The sequence below is a fragment of the Schistocerca serialis genome, chromosome 7 (assembly GCF_023864345.2).
Source record: "Schistocerca serialis cubense isolate TAMUIC-IGC-003099 chromosome 7, iqSchSeri2.2, whole genome shotgun sequence".
Classification (NCBI taxonomy): Eukaryota; Metazoa; Arthropoda; class Insecta; order Orthoptera; family Acrididae; genus Schistocerca; species Schistocerca serialis.
Window position 1 is genome coordinate 214,721,587 of NC_064644.1, and position 19,447 is coordinate 214,741,033.

Below are 19,447 nucleotides of genomic sequence, written 5' to 3' on the forward strand. Positions count from 1 at the left end.
TCATGCTTCATGCACTGCAGTCAGTGCCGTATCATTCAACAGGAACCAGAACATTACCTTGATGATGATCTATTCACTGTAGTGGAGACCTCTCGATTCTTAGGACTGCTTTTGACACCCAATTTACTTGGCTTCCTCATCTTCATCAGCTCAAGCAGAAGTGCTGAGAAACACCTGAATGCTCTCCGCTGCCTGAGCAACACCAACTGGGGTGCAGATTGCTCTACACAGCTGTGGCTGTACAAAGTCCCTGTTCAGTCCCACCTTGAATATGGGAGTCTTGTTTATGGTTCAGCAGCGCCCTGAGCATTGTTGTTACTAGACACAGTGCACCACTGTGGTGTTCGAATAGTGGAAGAAGCTTTTATGATAAGACCAGTGATCAGCCTACTGGTGGAGGCTGGGGTCCCTCCGTTACAGATCAGGCGCCAACAGCTGTTCGTCAGTTATGTCGTGCGTATTTGTAGCTCTTCTGAGCATCCAAATTACCTTCTCCTTTTCCCAACGACAGCAGTCTATCTCCCACACCTGCAGCCCAGGTCAGGGATTATGATCGCTGTTCGCACCTAATCCCTTCTGTTTGAACTGGAGTCCTTCCCTTTACCACCTCTCCTCTGGGTCCATTGACATACACCTCCATGGTGTATACCCAGACTGCAGCTTCAGCTGGATCTTTTGCATGGCCATAAAGACTCTTGCAGCTGTTCACTGTCTCTTTTTCTTGATTCTTGACACACCCTGGGACTCTGAAGTAGTCTACACCAACAGCTCAATGGTCGATAGTCACATTGGCTTTGCCTACACTCACTCAGGACATATTGAACAGTGCTCCTTGCTGGATGGCTGCAGTGTTTTCATTGTTGAGTTAGTGGCCATATTCTGTGCTCTTGAACAGCTTACAAGCTACTGACCAGTGCTACCCTCACCATCCTTTGGTACAACCATCCAGGAGTCTGTCTAAGCCAGGAGTCTGTCTGAAATAGTCCGGTTGTTCAATAGTGTTTGTCTGGCCTCCGGGACATGTCAAAATCACAGGAAATGAGCTTGCTGACAGGCTGGCCAAACAGGCTGCTCGGAAACTGCTTCTGGCAATTGGCATCTCTGAAACTGACCTGCACTTGGTATTATGCCGCAAGGTTTTTCAAATTTGGGATATGGAGTAATATAATCTAGCTATGCCCTATAAACTGCATGCCATAAAGGAGACTACGGATGTGTGGAAGTCCTCCATGTGGGCCTCTCACAGGGACTCTGTGGTCCTCTGCCAGCTCTTCATTGACAACACTTGAGTGACCCATGGCTATTTCCTCTGCTATGAAGACCCACCCCATTGTCGCTGCACCAGCCAATTGATGGAGGCCCACATTCTGTTGCAGTCTCCTACTTTAGCTGACATCATCTCGTTGACTGGTTTAGTTTTACATTTTATACGTGATTGGGGGAAAGGGGGGGGGGGGGCAGTTATTGTTCCATTGAAGTTCTAGTGCATGTCGTTTGTCACTCTGTGTTCTCTACCCTAGTGATTTTAGGCTAGAGGTTTTAATGTGTTGCAGAGTGGCTGGCTTATCCGTTTTTATTCTCATGATCAGAAAGCCACCATCATCTGTTCTCTTATTTTAATCCCCTCTACCCATTTCTTGTGTCTCCCTGTGGTTTTCTTGTCTTTTTTCCATTGTAGTGTTTGTTGCCCTTCTGTAGTCCTTGTGGTTTCTTATTTTCTCCAAGTTTTGTGCAGTAAATCTTGTTTGTTTTATGCTTTCCCTCATTGACTTGTTTTATAGGAACAAGGGACCGATGACCCGAGTGGATTAGTCCCCCTGCCCCCTTAAACTGATTATATCTACCTTACCTTACATTCTAAAGAATGAAATTGTCCAAAAGTAATAGTTTTATTTTATTTTTTCCAAAAGATATTTTAACTAGCTTATTCATACCCATTGGTGCAAACTATCTCAGATACGTACTGAAACTGTAATGGTAACCAAAAAGAGCTATTACTTTTGGTATGTGTAACCACTAGCCTAAATACCAATCATTAAACAAAATCACCGTATTGATAATAGCTGAATTGGAGTATCTGGCAACTGCAGATGGTATTATACCAGACGGAAGTGACCTGGAAGTACTCCTTGAAATAATTCCCTAAGCAGTCTAAGTGATTTCATAAATTGTCAGAGTGTACATTACACAAAAAATTTACAACACACTGAACAGTAATTCTCTCAAATAATGGCTTGTTATTTTGGTTTCTATAACAAAAGAAACAATTTGAACAAAAATTTCATTGCTTCATACATTCTTTGTTAACAGAAATGCATTATTCATTATATATGCTTAAACAATGATTGCATAAATCCTTTCACAACAATCTATAGAAGAGATCCTCAAATGTTTTCGCCCAGTATCCTCCACTTCCATCATTGTCTCAAAATTTATGAACTTTATGTGCTTGCAAGAATGGCTTTGTGCTAAAAAAATTTCAGTCGGTTTGTTACTGTACTTTTTCTTGCCAAATTAAATTGATTTGTATGCATTTATATGAGATGTATTCCAAAATTAAGGCATAGTGACCAATATTTAACAGAGGGTAACTCTGAATGAATTTTCATGCATGCAGTGCTGTCTACTGACTCCTTAGGAAACTACTGCATTGTTGGTTTGATTCAGTAATCATTTGCCAGTCGGTGACGACAGATCACAATGGCCAAAACAATCGTACCTCCCATCAGACGTGAAGAGTGCAGTGTGATTATATTTTTGCTGGCAAAAGGATCTTCAGCTGCTGAAATATATTGTGAGTTATGAGTTGTGTATGGATCTGAAATAATGAGTGACAAGAAAGTTCAAAAATCGTGTCAAGATTTTCAAAATGGCTGCATAAATGTTCACAGTGAACAGCAGAGTGGCAGGTGCAGTATTCGGACCAATGACAATGTTGATCAAGTGAACCAAAAGCTTCAAAGTGATCGGTGACTGATGATTAGTGGTCTGGCTAATGAATTCCAAAATGTTACTTGAACCTCAATTTACAGCATTGTCACTGAACTGCTTGAGTATTACAAACTGTGTGCGAGGTGGGTTCCAAAAATGCTCACTGATCAGCACAAAGAGCAAAAGAATGTATAGTGCACAACAATTTTTGGAGTGCTATAGATAAGTTGGAGATGTTATGTTTCCCCAAATTGTTAAGGGTGACAATATGTGGATATCATACACCAATGCACAATCAAAACAACAGTCAATGCAGTAGTACCATTCAAGTTCACCCAATCTAAAGAAGTTTAAGCAGTCCCCATTCTCGAATTAAAAATGATGGCTACCACTTTTTGGGACGAAAAGAGCGTCCTTGTGATTGATTTCGTGGACCATGGGTATACCGTGAAATGCTGAGCAAAGTGAGACGTGCAATCCAAAATTAACAATGTGGGAAACTGTCATGTGGCATAATCCTCCTCCATGACAATGCAACCCTCACATCACTGCTAAAACCAAAGGGAAGATTCAAGATTTCTGTTGGGAACTTTTCTGAGCACCCTCTGTACAGTCCCAGCTTTGCATAATCCAACTATTTCCCCTTTTTGCATTTGAAAAGTGTCTGTGTGGACAACGGCTTCAAAATGACAATGAAATCAAGAATGGCATTGCCACCTGATTCAATTACCAGGTGTCAGACTTCTGTACAGAGGGCTTAAAGAAGTTGGTGCTGTATTACAGAAAGTGTACAGATGTGAACAGCGATTATGTGGAAAAGTAAAGTAGATATGTAGTAAAATGTTGCTCTTAATAAAAATCTTTTCTAATAAGCTTATTTTTTTAATGATCAAACAGTCCTTAGTTTTGAAATACATCTCGGATAATTGAAAACAATGCAACATTACATTTCCAGAAATAAATGTAGAACAGATTACTCAAAAACAGAACATTGCTGTAACAGTTATGATCTAGTTTTACTCAAAATCAATATATGAATGTTTTCAAAAGGGCAGATAATGAATTGAAAATAAAAATTGGTTTTATTTAAATAATGAAAAATCTTATTTTTTAAATTGTTATATTATGAATTTTATTTCTTTTTATTGAAATTATATATAAGTAGTTTAATGATTCACAGAATAACAAAAATGTTATTACAAATGTTGAATTAAGAGATCATTTCTCAAAGGTAAAGAAAATGCAGTATGTACCAGAATGTAATTCTGTGGAACTGGAATCTTCAATGGACATTAAATGGAAGCAATACGGTAGCAATAAGAGTGTGCCCATAGATATCAAATTCACAAAATTTATATTATTATATTTTATATAAAAATAAATCCTGCCATTGATAATGTCACAACTGTGGTGAAACATGTTTAAGTAAAGACAAACATAATTGTGTTCTTGTTAGAATGCAGAGCCTGTTAAGCCTGCTATTAAGCTTTAATGTGTGAATGAGTCTACATTTCAGAACTGAGTCTAGTAAAACAGTATATGATATATGAAAGAGCTAATCTTAGTTTGCAGAAGTAATTTCTTGTACCCAAGACAGGTTTCGTCAACCTTAAGGATGGTTTGAACAGCACAGTGCCATGCTAGACCGTGTCCTATCATAGGTGGTAAGCTGATTTCTTCTTTCAACCATTGAACTGTCTTGATGAGCTGTTTCAGAGGGACCTACAGTTTAATGTGGACACCAAACCATGGTGCAACTTGATGTTTTTCACATCAATAAAGGCTTCTGGAAAAGAAAGCAATAAGTGACAGATAAAAAACCCTGGAACTGACTGGGGGTACATTGTGAATTGTGGATAACACAGATCCTTTGCTGGCCGGTGTGGCCGAGCTGTTCTAGGCACTTCAGTCTGGAACCGCACGACCGCTACGGTCGCAGGTTCGAATCCTACCTTGGGTGTGGGTGTATGTGATGTCCTTAGGTTAGTTAGGTTTAAGTAGTTCTGAGTTCTAGGGGACTGATGACCTCAGACGTTAAGTCCCATATTGCTCGGAGCCATTTTTTTGAACAGATCCTTTAGATTCCTAGTTTGTTAGTTAGTTACATGTTCCATTGATTAATTTCACGGTAACTGTTATGATGTGGAAAGTGTCAAGTGCATATGAAATGCACAAATGAATCAAGATTTTTTTAATTTTTTTAAAGGTTAAAATGTTTGTTACCTACCGCATTCCCTTAAATGGCGCAACATGCTTTTATTGTACATTTAGATTTATTTATTCCTATTCAACAATTCATCTATGGTGTAGGAAGAGTCTGGCACTAATAATTGTGCCAACAAATCACACCTTGAGAATATTTTTTTCTGTTTCGAGAAAATTACTGACATTGGCAGTAAACACTACTCCTATCGTAAAAATGTTGAAGATGTTATCGTCACATAAAACAAAGGAAAATAGTGAAGACTGTAACATAAGCATTTCACTCTTTGCTTGACATGTGCTGAATATTATGTTCATGATAGATTATTTTAAAAATATATTCGTAATTATTGTCTTTATAATAAACTTTCCAATTAACTTCTTCTTGTAAAGACTATTTATATGTTACATTCATCTGTTCTCATCAGAGCAGAAGTAATTGCTTGACAGTTGTATGTTTGCTATTTTCTGTCTCTGCAAATGATCATTTGTTGCAGACTTATGGTTGATAAGTGTGTGCAGCCATGCCGCCTGCACTCTGTGGCAACACTGATGGAAGTAGAAAGAGTCCACACCGTACTTCATTGTATGTATATGCAGGCTAGAGCAGAAGAAGTACTGCACATTTCAGAGACTGAAACAAAGCTACGTTCACTTGCCAGTAGTAAAGATGATACTCCTGTCACTACTGCAAATAGCAGCATTCAGGTAGGATACTGATTGGAACAGATAAGTATTTTCAAGAAAGAGATTTATTTAAAAGTTTTATGTCCTCAGGTTACTTTTTAAAAAATGTCTTTATCATTGACTTTCACCAACACACATCTCCATCCTTGCCAAAATAAAATTTAACAAGGACCTTTCTTCCTGATTGTAGGGAGTAAGATTCATCATAAGAATAAACAAAATATGATGTCATGTAAAATAATTATGAATAAGATCTAACAATGGAAAGTCCAGTTTGGAATGTCAACAATATTATGAAAAGGATAGATTATGGTCAGAGTGCCAGAGAGAGCAGTCACTTGGGCATGAGGTGTTCTTGTTTGTGTGAATGTGAGTGTTAGTTTTGTTTTCCTTTCTGAAGAAGACTTTGACTGAAAGGTCAATGTGTAATGGTCTTTTCGTTGTGTCTGTCTGCAGCTCAAAATGTCATATTGCAATGAGTAGCAATCTCTCCTTTTAATAATTTTATGAAGAAGATCAATCAGATTACACACAATAATTTGAAATCGTATATTGTTATTGTGATCTTCAGCCTATAGACTGGTTTGATGCTGCTCACCATGTTCTATTCTGTGCAAGCCTTTAAGTTGATGCATAACTGCTGCAGTATTGACCGTTTTTTTGCACCTGTTTCTGTAGTCAAGATTTGGTCACCCTCTACTATTTATACTCCCCACATTTACCTCCATTACCAAATTGATGATTTCATTTATGTCTCAGGATGCATGCTATCAACCAATTCTGTAACATGAGTGGGTGCATGGTGTACTTTGTACACATGTCAAGAACAGCTGTCTTTGTTACTAAAGTAAACATGTATGGGAGTATCACAGTTTAATATTAGTTTAACTAATCAATGAGAAAATAAACTTACATTATATGAGGTAAATCAGTTTTTAATTAAATAATAATAAAAAACTTTCATTATATCACTCTGTTGCCTCATAGAAGTGTTACCCCACAGTTATGATCCATTCGGGAAGCACCAAAGAACAAAGTTGCATCAGCTCCCAACCAAATGCTTATTTGATTGCTAATTATTTCATAGACAACTACCTCATTGTAACACTGAGCTGTTAGCTCTGAATCTGGGTCATTTTCTTGCACAAATAGTAAAGTTTTTCTCATATAGCATACTATTTGTTTTGTATCACTGCTGGTCTCTTGGATGTATGGCAATGCAAAGTATCACAGTATTAGCTTAAGCAATAATAAAGGGATAGGTATGGGCTCGCAGTTGTAAAACAACAAAGAAACAGTACAAGACAATGTTAGTTGATGCACACACTTAATACATAGGCGTGCCTACTCTAGGGTTAATCAGGTTGTGCCATAAATAGCTTTTTTCTCCAATTTGGTTCAGTTACCTCCTCGTTTGTTATTTCATCTACCCACATAATCTTAAGCATTCTTCTGTAGTGTTACATTCCAAAAGTTTCTGTTCTCTTCTTTACTGCAGTATTTATTAGCCACATTTCACTTCCATATGGGGCTACACTCATCTTACAGCCTGTTTTCAAAATGCCATCCTTTCCTCCTTTCCATTCAAATGCTCTTTCAGGTCCCCTGCCATCTCTGACGGCACTACAGCGTCATCAGCAAAACTCGAAGTTTTTATTTCTGAGCCCTGACTTCAGTTCTCTTTCCATATTTCTGTGAAATTTGAAATAGTATAACCATGTAAACTGACTAGATGGTAAGAGTATCAGAAAATTCTGTTTCAGATTATTATCATCATCATCATCATCATCATCATCATCATCATTATTTCCTATGAATTTCCTTAGTGCAAAGCATAAGGATTAGCCATTTCCGTATGTTCGGTCCGTGACACTTTCTCAGATCGGGCTTCTCATTGTCACATCTGATTTCACTATATGTAAGCATTGTTTCCTTTGAATTCACTTTGGTATATTGCCAGATACTTCAACATCAAAGTATTTTATTGATGTTTTACATTTTTTAGTTCTCACTAAGTAACCATACCACTACACTTCACACTTTCTTATCACATCAGTAATGGGCATTTTCATACCAGCAGCATTCCTGGGTGTTCCAGTTTTCATCTTGTCCTTCCTAATCTGCTGATTTCCAACAAACAGAGCAGTGTAAAGGTAACCACTCATCATGAAAGAGAGATATTGAACAGTTGATACACGTAAACAAGCTCAAAATCATTGCCTAACCTTTAGATAATGTTAATTCTGAGAACTTAAAACACATTCATGCAGTGATTATATTGTCATACCTAACTACATTGTCCTGAAGGTGAGCTTGATTTGACTAATGTTAGTGTGCGTTAAGAAAAAACATGTCTGCTAATGTCTAACCTCTGTCATTCTGATATACCCAAATTTTCCTGCTCACAAATTCTTCTCTATTTTTGCCCTACTTACACATTAATAGCTTCAATTAACATCTCTATTAAGGCCAAATATGTTATTGTCAGCACACCGTATTAATCTAAGACCTCTGCCATTTTTAGGAACAATTGCAAAATTTACATTCGGTGAAGCAGTCTTTGCTTTTACTCCTACTTCGGCAGTGGGACTGAATGTCATTTAATATGTAGTACATAGTCTCACTTGAACATTACAATTAATTGTCCAGCAGTTGCAGATGACAACATTCACTACCAAGTTTCCTACAAAAAGACAAATATTGAAGATTATCTTCAAATCCTATAAGAAAGCTATGTGCATGAGTGAACTGGTAAAATGCTTACAAATAGTGAAGAGGCCACTACTTTGTCACAGAGATATTGCAAAGAGTTGGTCGAAGCTTAACGAGGAGTTTACAGAGAGCTGTTAGTGCAAACTGCAGTTTAAAAATATAGTAGTCATGACATAAAATACAGGACCCAAGTAGCTTATAAGACAGTAAAAAAAATTCCAATTGCCCAACCAGTAGTAAAGTGCTAGAGGCCTCTTATAGTAACCAGTTCAGCACACATTCAATGCTGTCCTTGAATAGAAATATAGTGGCATCAGTTTGTACGTGACTTACTATACTCCCCATCCAGCAATTCATATTTAGATTTTCTGTGATTTTCTTAAATTGCTCCACACAAATGCCGGGACAGTTCCGTTGAAAAGGACATGGCTGATTTCCTTCCCTATCCTTTCATAATCTGAGCGTTGTGCTCAGTCTCTAATGACTTCGTTGTTGACGGGATGTTAAACTGTAATATTCCTTCATTTTGCACAGTTGATCAAAGATATCATGGCTGCATATCCCTTGCATTCCATCTTGTGAGTTATTTATGTAGCCTTTTTTGTGGCCTTCTTACTGGTATTACTATAGTAGACTCTGAGAAACTGAATAAAGAGAAATTGAATAAAAACCACTCCATTAATTGAGTAATGACACGAGTTTTCTTCTTTGGAAGCAGGCATTTCCATCTGCTCAGGTGCATCAAGTGATTTACCTTTCCCTACTCTGTACAGAACTTCAAAATTTCTGTATACCTTCACTTTCTTGAATGCGGCTGCTGAAGTGGGTACCATAAGCAGATTTTTGGGTTCAGTACCACCTGTGTACTCTTTCTATGGTATTCAAACTCCAATTTGGCCAACGTTCTTCTTTGAGCACATCCTGAATTTTTCTGTTTGTTGAAAGAGAATTACCATTTCTTATCTGTACAATATTTAATTCAGTGAGAAGCAATCTTTCCTTTTCCTTATAGTGTTGAAAGTATCAGAGACGTAGATGGGTTTCGTGTTTGTCTTTCTCTACTTTATTGTTCTGACTTCTCCTACCCTTCATCCACTTCAGCATTTGAGATCTCCCTTTTTTTTGTTTCTGCCTTCCTGGGTGTTCTTGAAGGCTGGCTAACATGTTTGACATGTAAATGGTGAGTGGGTAATGCATAACTCCAAGCACCCGGGTCAACAAAAAGGGCTCGCGCATACACAATGTGGACAAAATTGCAGACCCACCAAAGTCCTGCACTCACTTATGCAATTGCTCAATGTCACTAGCAAAATGTTAGCCAACTGGAAGCCATGCATACCACTATCCAGCAGTTACAGTACTGTTGTTGCTATGTTACAGACCATGAAAGATGTGGCCATGCAGCCCTGCGACCTCCAGTTGGGAGCTATGATTTTGAAATCGTCTAGTGCTAAGGTGACGTTCTCACCTCCACCCACTACAGTTGCTCAAAACACCAAAAACCCTTCACCCACACCAGTGAAGTCACGTGTGCCACAAGAAGAAGAACAGAAAGTTGAAGAGGAATACTCACAAGATACTTTTTGTGTCCCTCAAGTCAGCAAATGTCTGGATTCTTGTCTGACAAACACAGGGTACTAAGAAATTGAACAAGGACAAATATTCTTCCCCTTCTCCATCTAGGAGATGCTATACAACTGTGACACCATTCAGCACCTATATCCAGTCAACCTCCATTTTTCCGGTGCGAATCACCATACTAACCCAGGGAGGTTACTTGTACCTCTGAAGAGATAATGAAACAGGATCCTCCGGCCTCAGAACGCTGTAGTAGTATGCAGCCAAAATCTGGCACTCAGCAGCCACTGAAGTAATTGGCCCTTATCATCTAATATGGCTGTTCTCTAATGGGACATTTGCAGCATGGGATCACACATGACAGACTTACAGCTTCTGTAGTGATCACGATGCCCGGTTGTTTTATGCCTCTTCTTTACCGCAATATGACCTGGTTCCCTGGTGGACTGGGGAATGCTGTGACACCGTTCGCACATGGAGACACGCTCTCCAGGTCTTGGAATGCCAGGCCACAAACAAGAACTGTATTTCATTATAAACAGCCATGTGCAAAGTGTTGTCACATTATCAGAGATAGCAAAAAAGCTAGTTGGATCTTTTGTACTAATTCTTTTAACGGTTTTATTCTCTCTTCTTTTGTTTGGGGTAACCTGCATGTGATTTCTGGAAACAAGGTACGTCTCCTGATTCTTGACATGACTGTAGTGAACCTATCAATATTGCCAACACCTGGGGTCAATACTTTGAATGGAACTCTATTCCGCCCACTACCATCCCACCTTCCTACTTTGTAAATGAGTGTTGGAGGCTCGGGAGATATATTTTCCTTCTTAGAATTGTGAATTATACAATACCATTTTTACTATGAGGGAGCTGAAGCGTGCTCTCATCTTCACTCCAGGATCAGACGATATTGACATTCAAATGCTGCAACACCTGTCTGTTGATGGCAAGCATTTTCTCCTTCGTACATATAATCACATCTGGACAGACAGCATGTTTCCCAGCATGAAGCCACTGCATTCCCCATACCCAAGCCTGGTAAGTACAAACATCTTCCATCCACCTATCACCCAATTTCCCTCACCAGCAGTGTCTGCAACATGATGGAATACATGATCAGTGGTTGGCTGATATGGTTGCTTTGGTGGCTTGAGTTTCAGAATTTGCTAACAATTGCCCGATGTGGACTTTGTAAGCATTGCTCTGCAGTTGATCATTGTGTCACTCTTTCAATCCACATTATGAACAATTTTTTGCAGAAATTCCAGACTGTAGCCGTGATTTTTTATTTGGAGAAGGCTTACAATACCTGCTGGAGGACGGGCAGCCTCCTTAAAATGCACAATTGGACCTTGCATTACCATCTGTCAAATTTTATTTTGGAGCTTATAAAAGACCAGGTTTTTCAAGGTACTTGGTGGTTTGGCTTTGTCAAACAATTTTAGTTTTATTCAGAAGAGTGGGGTGCCTCAGGGCTCTTTGCTGAGGATACCTCTGCTTGCTATAGAAATTAACCCTGTCAACAACTATCTCCTGTCAAGCATCTGAGGCTCTCTCTTCATTGATGACTTTATTGTCTACTGCAGCTCTCAGTGGACTTATTTACTGGAGCAACAACTTCAGGGAAATCGTGGCTGTGTTTAGTCACAGAGCATCAACAACGGATATAACTTTTCTATTGAAAAACTGTCCGTCTGATCTTGTGGTGGTATGAGAAGTTTCTTCCCCTGTCCTTAAGCATGGTCCTATTGCTCTTGCATTAGTTGAAACCATGAAACTCTTGGGCTCACTTTATGGGAAACTCCGTTGGTCCTCCCACATATCTTATCTGCCAGCACACTGTATCAAGTCTCTGAATATCCTAGGTCTTTTAAACAGAACTTCATGGGGAGTGGATTGGAAAATCCTCCTCTGCTTATACCACTCCTTCATCTGATCAAAAATGGCCTATGGGTGTCTCATTTACTCATCTGCAGGATCATCTGTTTTGCATGGTTTCAACACTGTCAACCATTGAGGCATACACTTGGCCACTATCCCAGCTATGAACCTCTATAAAGTTGATGCTGAACTGTGGCTGTCTCACTGGTGTGATGTTCTGCTCAGCAGATATGCATGCCGTCTGTCCTCTGTGCCCAACCATCCATCCTGTGTGTCCTTTTGATGAATCCATTCATCACCAATAAGGGATGAGCACAACTTCTTTGTTGCCTCCTGGAGTTCACCTTGCTATACTGCTTTGGAAACTTAACCTTACGTTACCTGTCATGTTCCCGATGGGTGAGAGCCCTTCACCACCTTGGTTTCATGCAGAGTTCCACATTAATTGTGGACATAGTTTACTTCTCAAGGACACTACTCTCGACTCAATCTATCACAGTTTCTCGAATTTTGCACGCAACTTGGAGGCAGCACCTGTGTCTACTCTGATGGCGCTAAGACCACCATGGTGTTGGATGTGCTTTTGTCATTGGCAACAAATATTTTAGGTGCTGGCATGTAGATCAGTGTTCGATTTTTACTGCAGAGTTTTCCACACTCTGTCAGGCTGCCCATTACATCCAAAGGCGCAGGCTCCTCACTTGTGTGTTACGTACCGACTCACTTAGTGCCCTCCAGAGCCTCTGTGTACAATACACATGCCACCCTTTAGTACAGTGAATCTACGAATGCCTCCACTTGCTTCCTTTCCGTGGAGGCAACATGATGTTCATGTGTGTCCCTTGTCATACCAGAGTGTTAGGAAATGAAGCTATTGATGCTGCTGCCAAGGCTACATTCTGACTACCTAGCCTTTTAGCTGTTCTGTCCCTTCATATGATCTCTTTTGCTGCACGTAGAAACATTGTGTCCCTCTGGCATGAACAATAGTCTTCTGTATATGGGAACAAACTCTGGGGAATTAAACACCTTCCAATGGCTTGGAAAACTTCCTCATACCTCTCTCATCACGAGGAGATACTTTTAGCTCAGCTGTGTATTGAGCACTATTGTTTCTGTAAGTGTCATTTGTTAATTGGAAACCTGCACCTCTCTGTGCTTACCGCATTCATTTCAACTTCATCCAGTAAATGGCCATTTGAAATTATGACATGGGTACTTGTGACCTCAGCTGTTCTGCACCTCATAGCAACAACAACAATAACAAAAACAGTCTGCAGTGGGGCACAGTGTCAAATGCTTTCCAGATATTTAGGAATATGGAATCTACCTATTGCCCTTCATCCATTGTTTGAATAATGTTATTGTATTGGATGTATAGTGGCAGGGCAGTCAAACTGATGCCTTCATTGTTATGGGAAACCTATCACAGCTCTGTCACTCGCTGCAGCATATCCTTTTTCTGTATATAGTTTGCGATGTTATCATTGTCATTGTTGAAGTTGTTGAAGTCATCTCCTATCATCTCCATATCTTAGCAAACCATATCGTCTGAATTATGTTGATCATCGGCTGTGAAGCAATCTTTAAAGTCATTCTTCATGTCAGTTTTTGCAACAAACTGTCCTGCTGATTTCTACATCTACAATGAAGTACAGTCTGAACAAAACAATATTATGAAAAGGAAAGTTCTACATCTACATCTACATTTATACTCTGCAAGCCACCCAATGGTGTGTGGCAGAGGGCACTTTACGTGACACTGTCATTACCTCCCTTTTCTGTTCCAGTCACGTATGGTTCGCGGGAAGAACGACTGTCTGAAAGCCTCCGTGCGCGTTCGAATCTCCCTAGTTTTACATTCGTGATTTCCTCGGGAGGTATAAGTAGGGGGAAGCAATATATTCGACACCTCATCCAGAAACGCCCCCTCTCGTAACCTGGCGAGCAAGCTACACCGTGATGCAGAGCGCCTCTCTTGCAGAGTCTGCCACTTGATTGAGTTTGCTAAACATCTCCGTAACACTATCATGGTTACCAAATAACCCTGTGACAAAACGCGCCACTCTTCTTTGGATCTTCTCTATCTCCTCCATCAACCCGATCTGGTACGGAACCCACACTGATGAGCAATACTCAAGTATAGGTCGAACGAGTGTTTTGTAAGCCACCTTCTTTGTTGATGGACTACATTTTCAATGGACTCTCCCAATGAATCTCAACCTGGTACCCGTCTTATCAGCAATTAATTTTATATGATCATTCCACTTCAAATCGTTCCGCGCACATACTCCCAGATATTTTACAGAAGTAACTGCTACCCGTGTTTGTTCCGCTATCATATAATCATACAATAAAGGATCCTTCTTCCTATGTATTCACAATACATTACATTTGTCTATGTTAAGGGTCAGTTGCCACTCCCTGCACCAAGTGCCTATCCGCTGCAGATCTTCCTGCATTTCGCTACAATTTTCTAATGCTGCAACTTCTCTGTATACTACAGCATCATCCGTGAAAAGCCGCATGGAACTTCCGACACTATCTACTAGGTCATTTATATATATTGTGAAAAGCAATGGTCCCATAACACTCTTCTGTGGCACGCCAGAGGTGTATTCTGTTTGCTAAAATCTCTTCAATCCAGCCACACAGCTGGTCTGATATTCCATTGGCTCTTACTTTGTTTATCAGGCGACAGTGCGGAACTGTATCGAACGCCTTCCGGAAGTCAAGGAAAATAGCATCTACCTGGGAGCCTGTATCTAATATTTTCTGGGTCTCATGAACAAATAAAGCGAGTTGGATCTCAAACAATCGCTGATTCCGGAATCTTTGTTGATTCCTACAGAGTAGATTCTGGGTTTCCAAAAACGACATGATACTCGAGCAAAAAACATGTTCTAAAATTCTACAACAGATCGACGTAAGAGATATAGGTCTATAGTTTTGCGCATCTGCTCGACGACCCTTCTTGAAGACTGGGACTACCTGTGCTCTTTTCCAATCATTTGGAACCTTCTGTTCCTCTAGAGACTTGCGATACACGGCTGTTAGAAGGGGGGCAAGTTCTTTCGCGTACTCTGTGTAGAATCGAATTGGTATCCCGTCAGGTCCAGTGGACTTTCCTCTGTTGATTGATTCCAGTTGCTTTTCTATTCCTTGGACACTTATTTCGATGTCAGCCATTTTTTCGTTTGTGCGAGGATTTAGAGAAGGAACTGCAGTGCGGTCTTCCTGTGTGAAACAGCTTAGGAAAAAGGTGTTTAGTATTTCAGCTTTACACGTGTCATTCTCTGTTTCAATGCCATCATCATCCCGGAGTGCCTGGATATGCTGTTTTGAGCCAATTACTGATTTAACGTAAGACCAGAACTTCCTAGGATTTTCTGTCAAGTCAGTACATAGAATTTTACTTTCGAATTCACTGAACGCTTCACGCATAGCCCTCCTTACGCTAACTTTGACATCGTTTAGCTTCTGTTTGTCTGAGAGGTTTTGGCTGCGTTTAAACTTGGAGTGAAGCTCTCTTTGCTTTCGCAGTAGTTTCCTAACTTTGTTGTTGAACCACGGTGGGTTTTTCCGTCCCTCACAGTTTTACTCGGCACGTACCTGTCTAAAATGCATTTTACGATTGCCTAGAACTTTTTCCATAAACACTCAACATTGTCAGTGTCGGAACAGAAATTTTTGTTTTGATCTGTTAGGTAGTCTGAAATCTGCCTTCTGTTACTCTTGCTAAACAGATAAACCTTCCTCCCTTTTCTTATATTCCTATTAACTTCCATATTCAGGGATGCTGCAACGGCCTTATGATCACTGATTTCCTGTTCTGCACTTAAAGAGTCGAAACGTTCGGGTCTGTTTGTTGTCAGTAGGTCCAAGATGTTATCTACACTAGTCGGTTCTCCGTTTAATTGTTCGAGGTAATTTTCGGATAGTGCACTCAGTATAATGTCACTCGATGCTCTGTCCCTACCACTCGTCCTACACATCTGAGTGTCCCAATCTATATCTGGTAAATTGAAATCTCCACCTAAGACTATAACATGCTGAGAAAATTTATGTGAAATGTATTCCAAATTTTCTCTCAGTTGTTCTGCCACTAATGCTGCTGAGTCAGGAGGTCAGTAAAAGGAGCCAATTATTAACCTATATGGGTTGTTGAGTGTAACCTCCACCCATAATAATTCACAGGAACTATCCACTTCTACTTCACTACAGGATAAACTACTACTAACAGCGACAAACACGCCACCACCGGTTGCATGTAATCTATCCTTTCTAAACACCGTCTGTGCATTTGTAAAAATTTCGGCAGAATTTATCTCTGGCTTCAGCCAGCTTTGTGTACCTGTAACGATTTCAGCTTCGGTGCTTTCTATCAGCACTTGAAGTTCTGGTACTTTACCAATGCAGCTTCTACAGTTTACAATTACAATACCGATTGCTGCTTGGTCCCCGCATGTCCTGGCTTTGCCCCGCACCCTTTGAGGCTGTTGCCCTTTCTGTACTTGCCCGAGGCCCTCTAACCTAAAAAACCGCCCAGTCCACGCCACACAACCCCTGCTACCCGTGTAGCCACTTTCTGCGTGTAGTGGACTCCTGACCTATGCAGCAGAACCCGAAAACCCCACCACCTTATGGCACAAGTCGAGGAACCTGCAGCCCACATGGTCGCAGAACCGTCTCAGCCTCTGATTCAGACCCTCCACTCGGCTCTTTACCAAAGGTCTGCAGTCAGTCCTGTTGACGGTGCTGCAGATGGTGAGCTCTGCTTTCATCGCGCTAGCGAGACTGGCAGTCTTCACCAAATCAGATAGCCGCCGGAAGCCAGAGAGGATTTCCTCCGATCCATAGCGACGCACATCATTGGTGCCGACATGAGCGACCACCTGCAGATGGGTGCACCCTGTACCCTTCATGGTATCCGGAAGGACCCTTTCCACATCTGGAATTACTCCCCCCAGTATGCACACGGAGTGCACATTGGTTTTCTTCCCCTCTCTTGCTGCCATATCCCTAAGGGGCCCCATTACGCACCTGACGTTGGAGCTCCCAACCTACCAGTAAGCCCACCCTCTGCGACTGCCCGGATCTTGCAGACTGAGGGGCAACCTCTGGAACAGGACAAGCAGCCATGTCCGGCTGAAGATCAGTATCAGCCGGAGACAGAGCCTGAAATCAGTTCGTCAGACAAACTGGAGAGGCCTTCTGTTCAGCCCTCCGGAATGTCTTTCGCCCCCTGCCACACCTCGAGACGACCTCCCACTCTACCACAGGTGAGGGATCAGCCTCAATGTGGGCAGTATCCCGGGCAGCCACAGTCGTAGTCCGATCGGGGGATGCGTGGGATGAGCTGGCCGTCCCCGACGAACCCCCATCTGGACCCCCACAGTGATGCCCATTGGCAACAGCTTCAAGCTGTGTGACCGAAGCCAACACTGCCTGAACCTGGGAGCGAAGGGATGCCAACTCAGCCTTCATCCGAACACAGCAGTTGCTACTCATCATATAGCAGAGATGCTGAGTTGCAGTTATGCACAACAAAAAGACTGTCACAATATAAACTTTTGGCCAACAAGGCTTTTGTCAAAAATAGATCTCTCTCTCTCTCTCTCTCTCTCTCTCTCTCTCTCACACACACACACACACACACACACACACACACACACACACACACACACACACACATCTGCTTCTGGCAGATGAAGGAGCTTGGCTTCAGCTGCCACTCAGCATTTCCATTGTATGGTGAGTAGCATCTTTCCTTTTCATAATATTGTTACATTCCATCCTGGATTTTCCACTGTTTGATTACAGTCTGAACAAAGATTTACAAATATTCAGTCAGACATTGATAAGATTTCAAAATGGTGCAATGATCAGCAGCTTGCTTTAAATTTTCAAAAATGTAAAATAGTGCACTTCATAAAACCAAGAAAGACATAGTATTCTTTGAATGTAATATTAGGGAGTCACAATTGGAATCTATAAACTCATACAAATACTGTAACACTTAACAGGAACACAATGTGGAATGATGACATTCATTCAGTCATTGGTGAAGAAGGTAGCAGACTAAGGTTTATTGGTAGAATACTAGGGAAGTGCAATAGGCTACAAAGGAGGTTGCTTACAAATTACTCATGTGACCCACTCTAGAATATTTCCCATGTGTGTGTGACTCGTACTAAAGAGGAATAACAGGGAATATTGAACATTATGCAAAGAAAGGCAGCACGAATGGTCAGTGTTGGGTTGACCCACAGGAAAGTTCATTGAGATGTTGAAAGAACTGAACTGGCTGACTGTTGAAGATAGATGTAAACTATTGTGAGAAAGTGTACTTACAAAGTGTCAAGAAACAACTTAAACTATGATTCCAGGAATATACTACAACCCTCTACATATTGCTCCAATAGGGATCATGAGGATAAGATTAGATTGATTATGGCAGACAATGAGGCATTTAAGCAATCATTCTTCCAATGCTCCACACATGAATGGAACAGTTGGACATACCCTCTGCTGTGCACTACATAGTGGTTCACAGGTTATAGATGTAGATATGTATGCATGTTCCAAATATGCATCAAATTAATATGCAAATGTTGTAAATCCAAAATATTGTCTGTACTTCATAACTTTACTTTCCAGGTAAACGTCTAACATGAAATTGCACATTATTTGTGCTTTCTAAATAAATGTGATAAGAAAAAATTGTTTATTTCATGGTTAGTGTTCATGACACACTTGAAAGTCCCTGTCATTTGCTAGTTTAGCTATGACTTTCTTTTGTGTAGACAAAACTGCAAGAAGGGAAGTGACATAGAGTGCATTTTTTGGCTAGTGGGAGCTGTCACATTTCAAAAAGTTTAGTTTTGCATTCTCTGTCCTTGGAAGCCTCTTTTATTAGATTGACATACAGACGGTATTGCTAACATAGTGAACAGACTTTTACACCCTACTCTCCTAGGACTTAATTTTCTGGAGTAATGCAGCTGAGGTCAAAACAAGTCTTTGTGCTACTGTAGTGTGCGATAATAATAATGTATAAAGGTGAGAACTGAACATCTTTGCAGAAGCCTCTTCAGAGATCTCGGTATCCTTATACTTACTTGTCAATACATTTGCTCCCTTATGGTGTTTGTAGTTAATAACAAGAGTGTATTTGGGATGAACTGTGTAATTCACAAACACAACACTAAAATATTTGTTGATTTTTGTTTTATGGGCATTAGGCCATGGCTGAAGGCATATTTCTGTGCCCAAAGTTTCATCTTTCAGAACTGGAGACATCATTAGAACCTACATTACTGGCCATTAAAATTGATACACCAAGAAGAAATGCAGATGATGAAGGGGTATTCATTGGACAAATATATTATACTAGAACTGACATGTGATTACATTTTCACGCAATATGGTTGCATAGATCCTAAGAAATCAG

At 40.5% G+C, this 19,447-nt stretch overlaps 1 protein-coding gene across 1 annotated transcript in view; it reads left to right on the forward strand.

Annotated features, from left to right (window-relative positions):
- The window catches only part of LOC126413339 (probable E3 ubiquitin-protein ligase HERC1), a 722,413-nt gene that overhangs the window by 368,714 nt on the left and 334,252 nt on the right, over positions 1-19,447 (forward strand). The window contains exon 38 of the mRNA XM_050083249.1: positions 5,631-5,841. Within this exon, the coding sequence (XP_049939206.1) occupies positions 5,631-5,841 (211 nt within the window). The remainder of the gene's footprint in view (positions 1-5,630; positions 5,842-19,447) is intronic.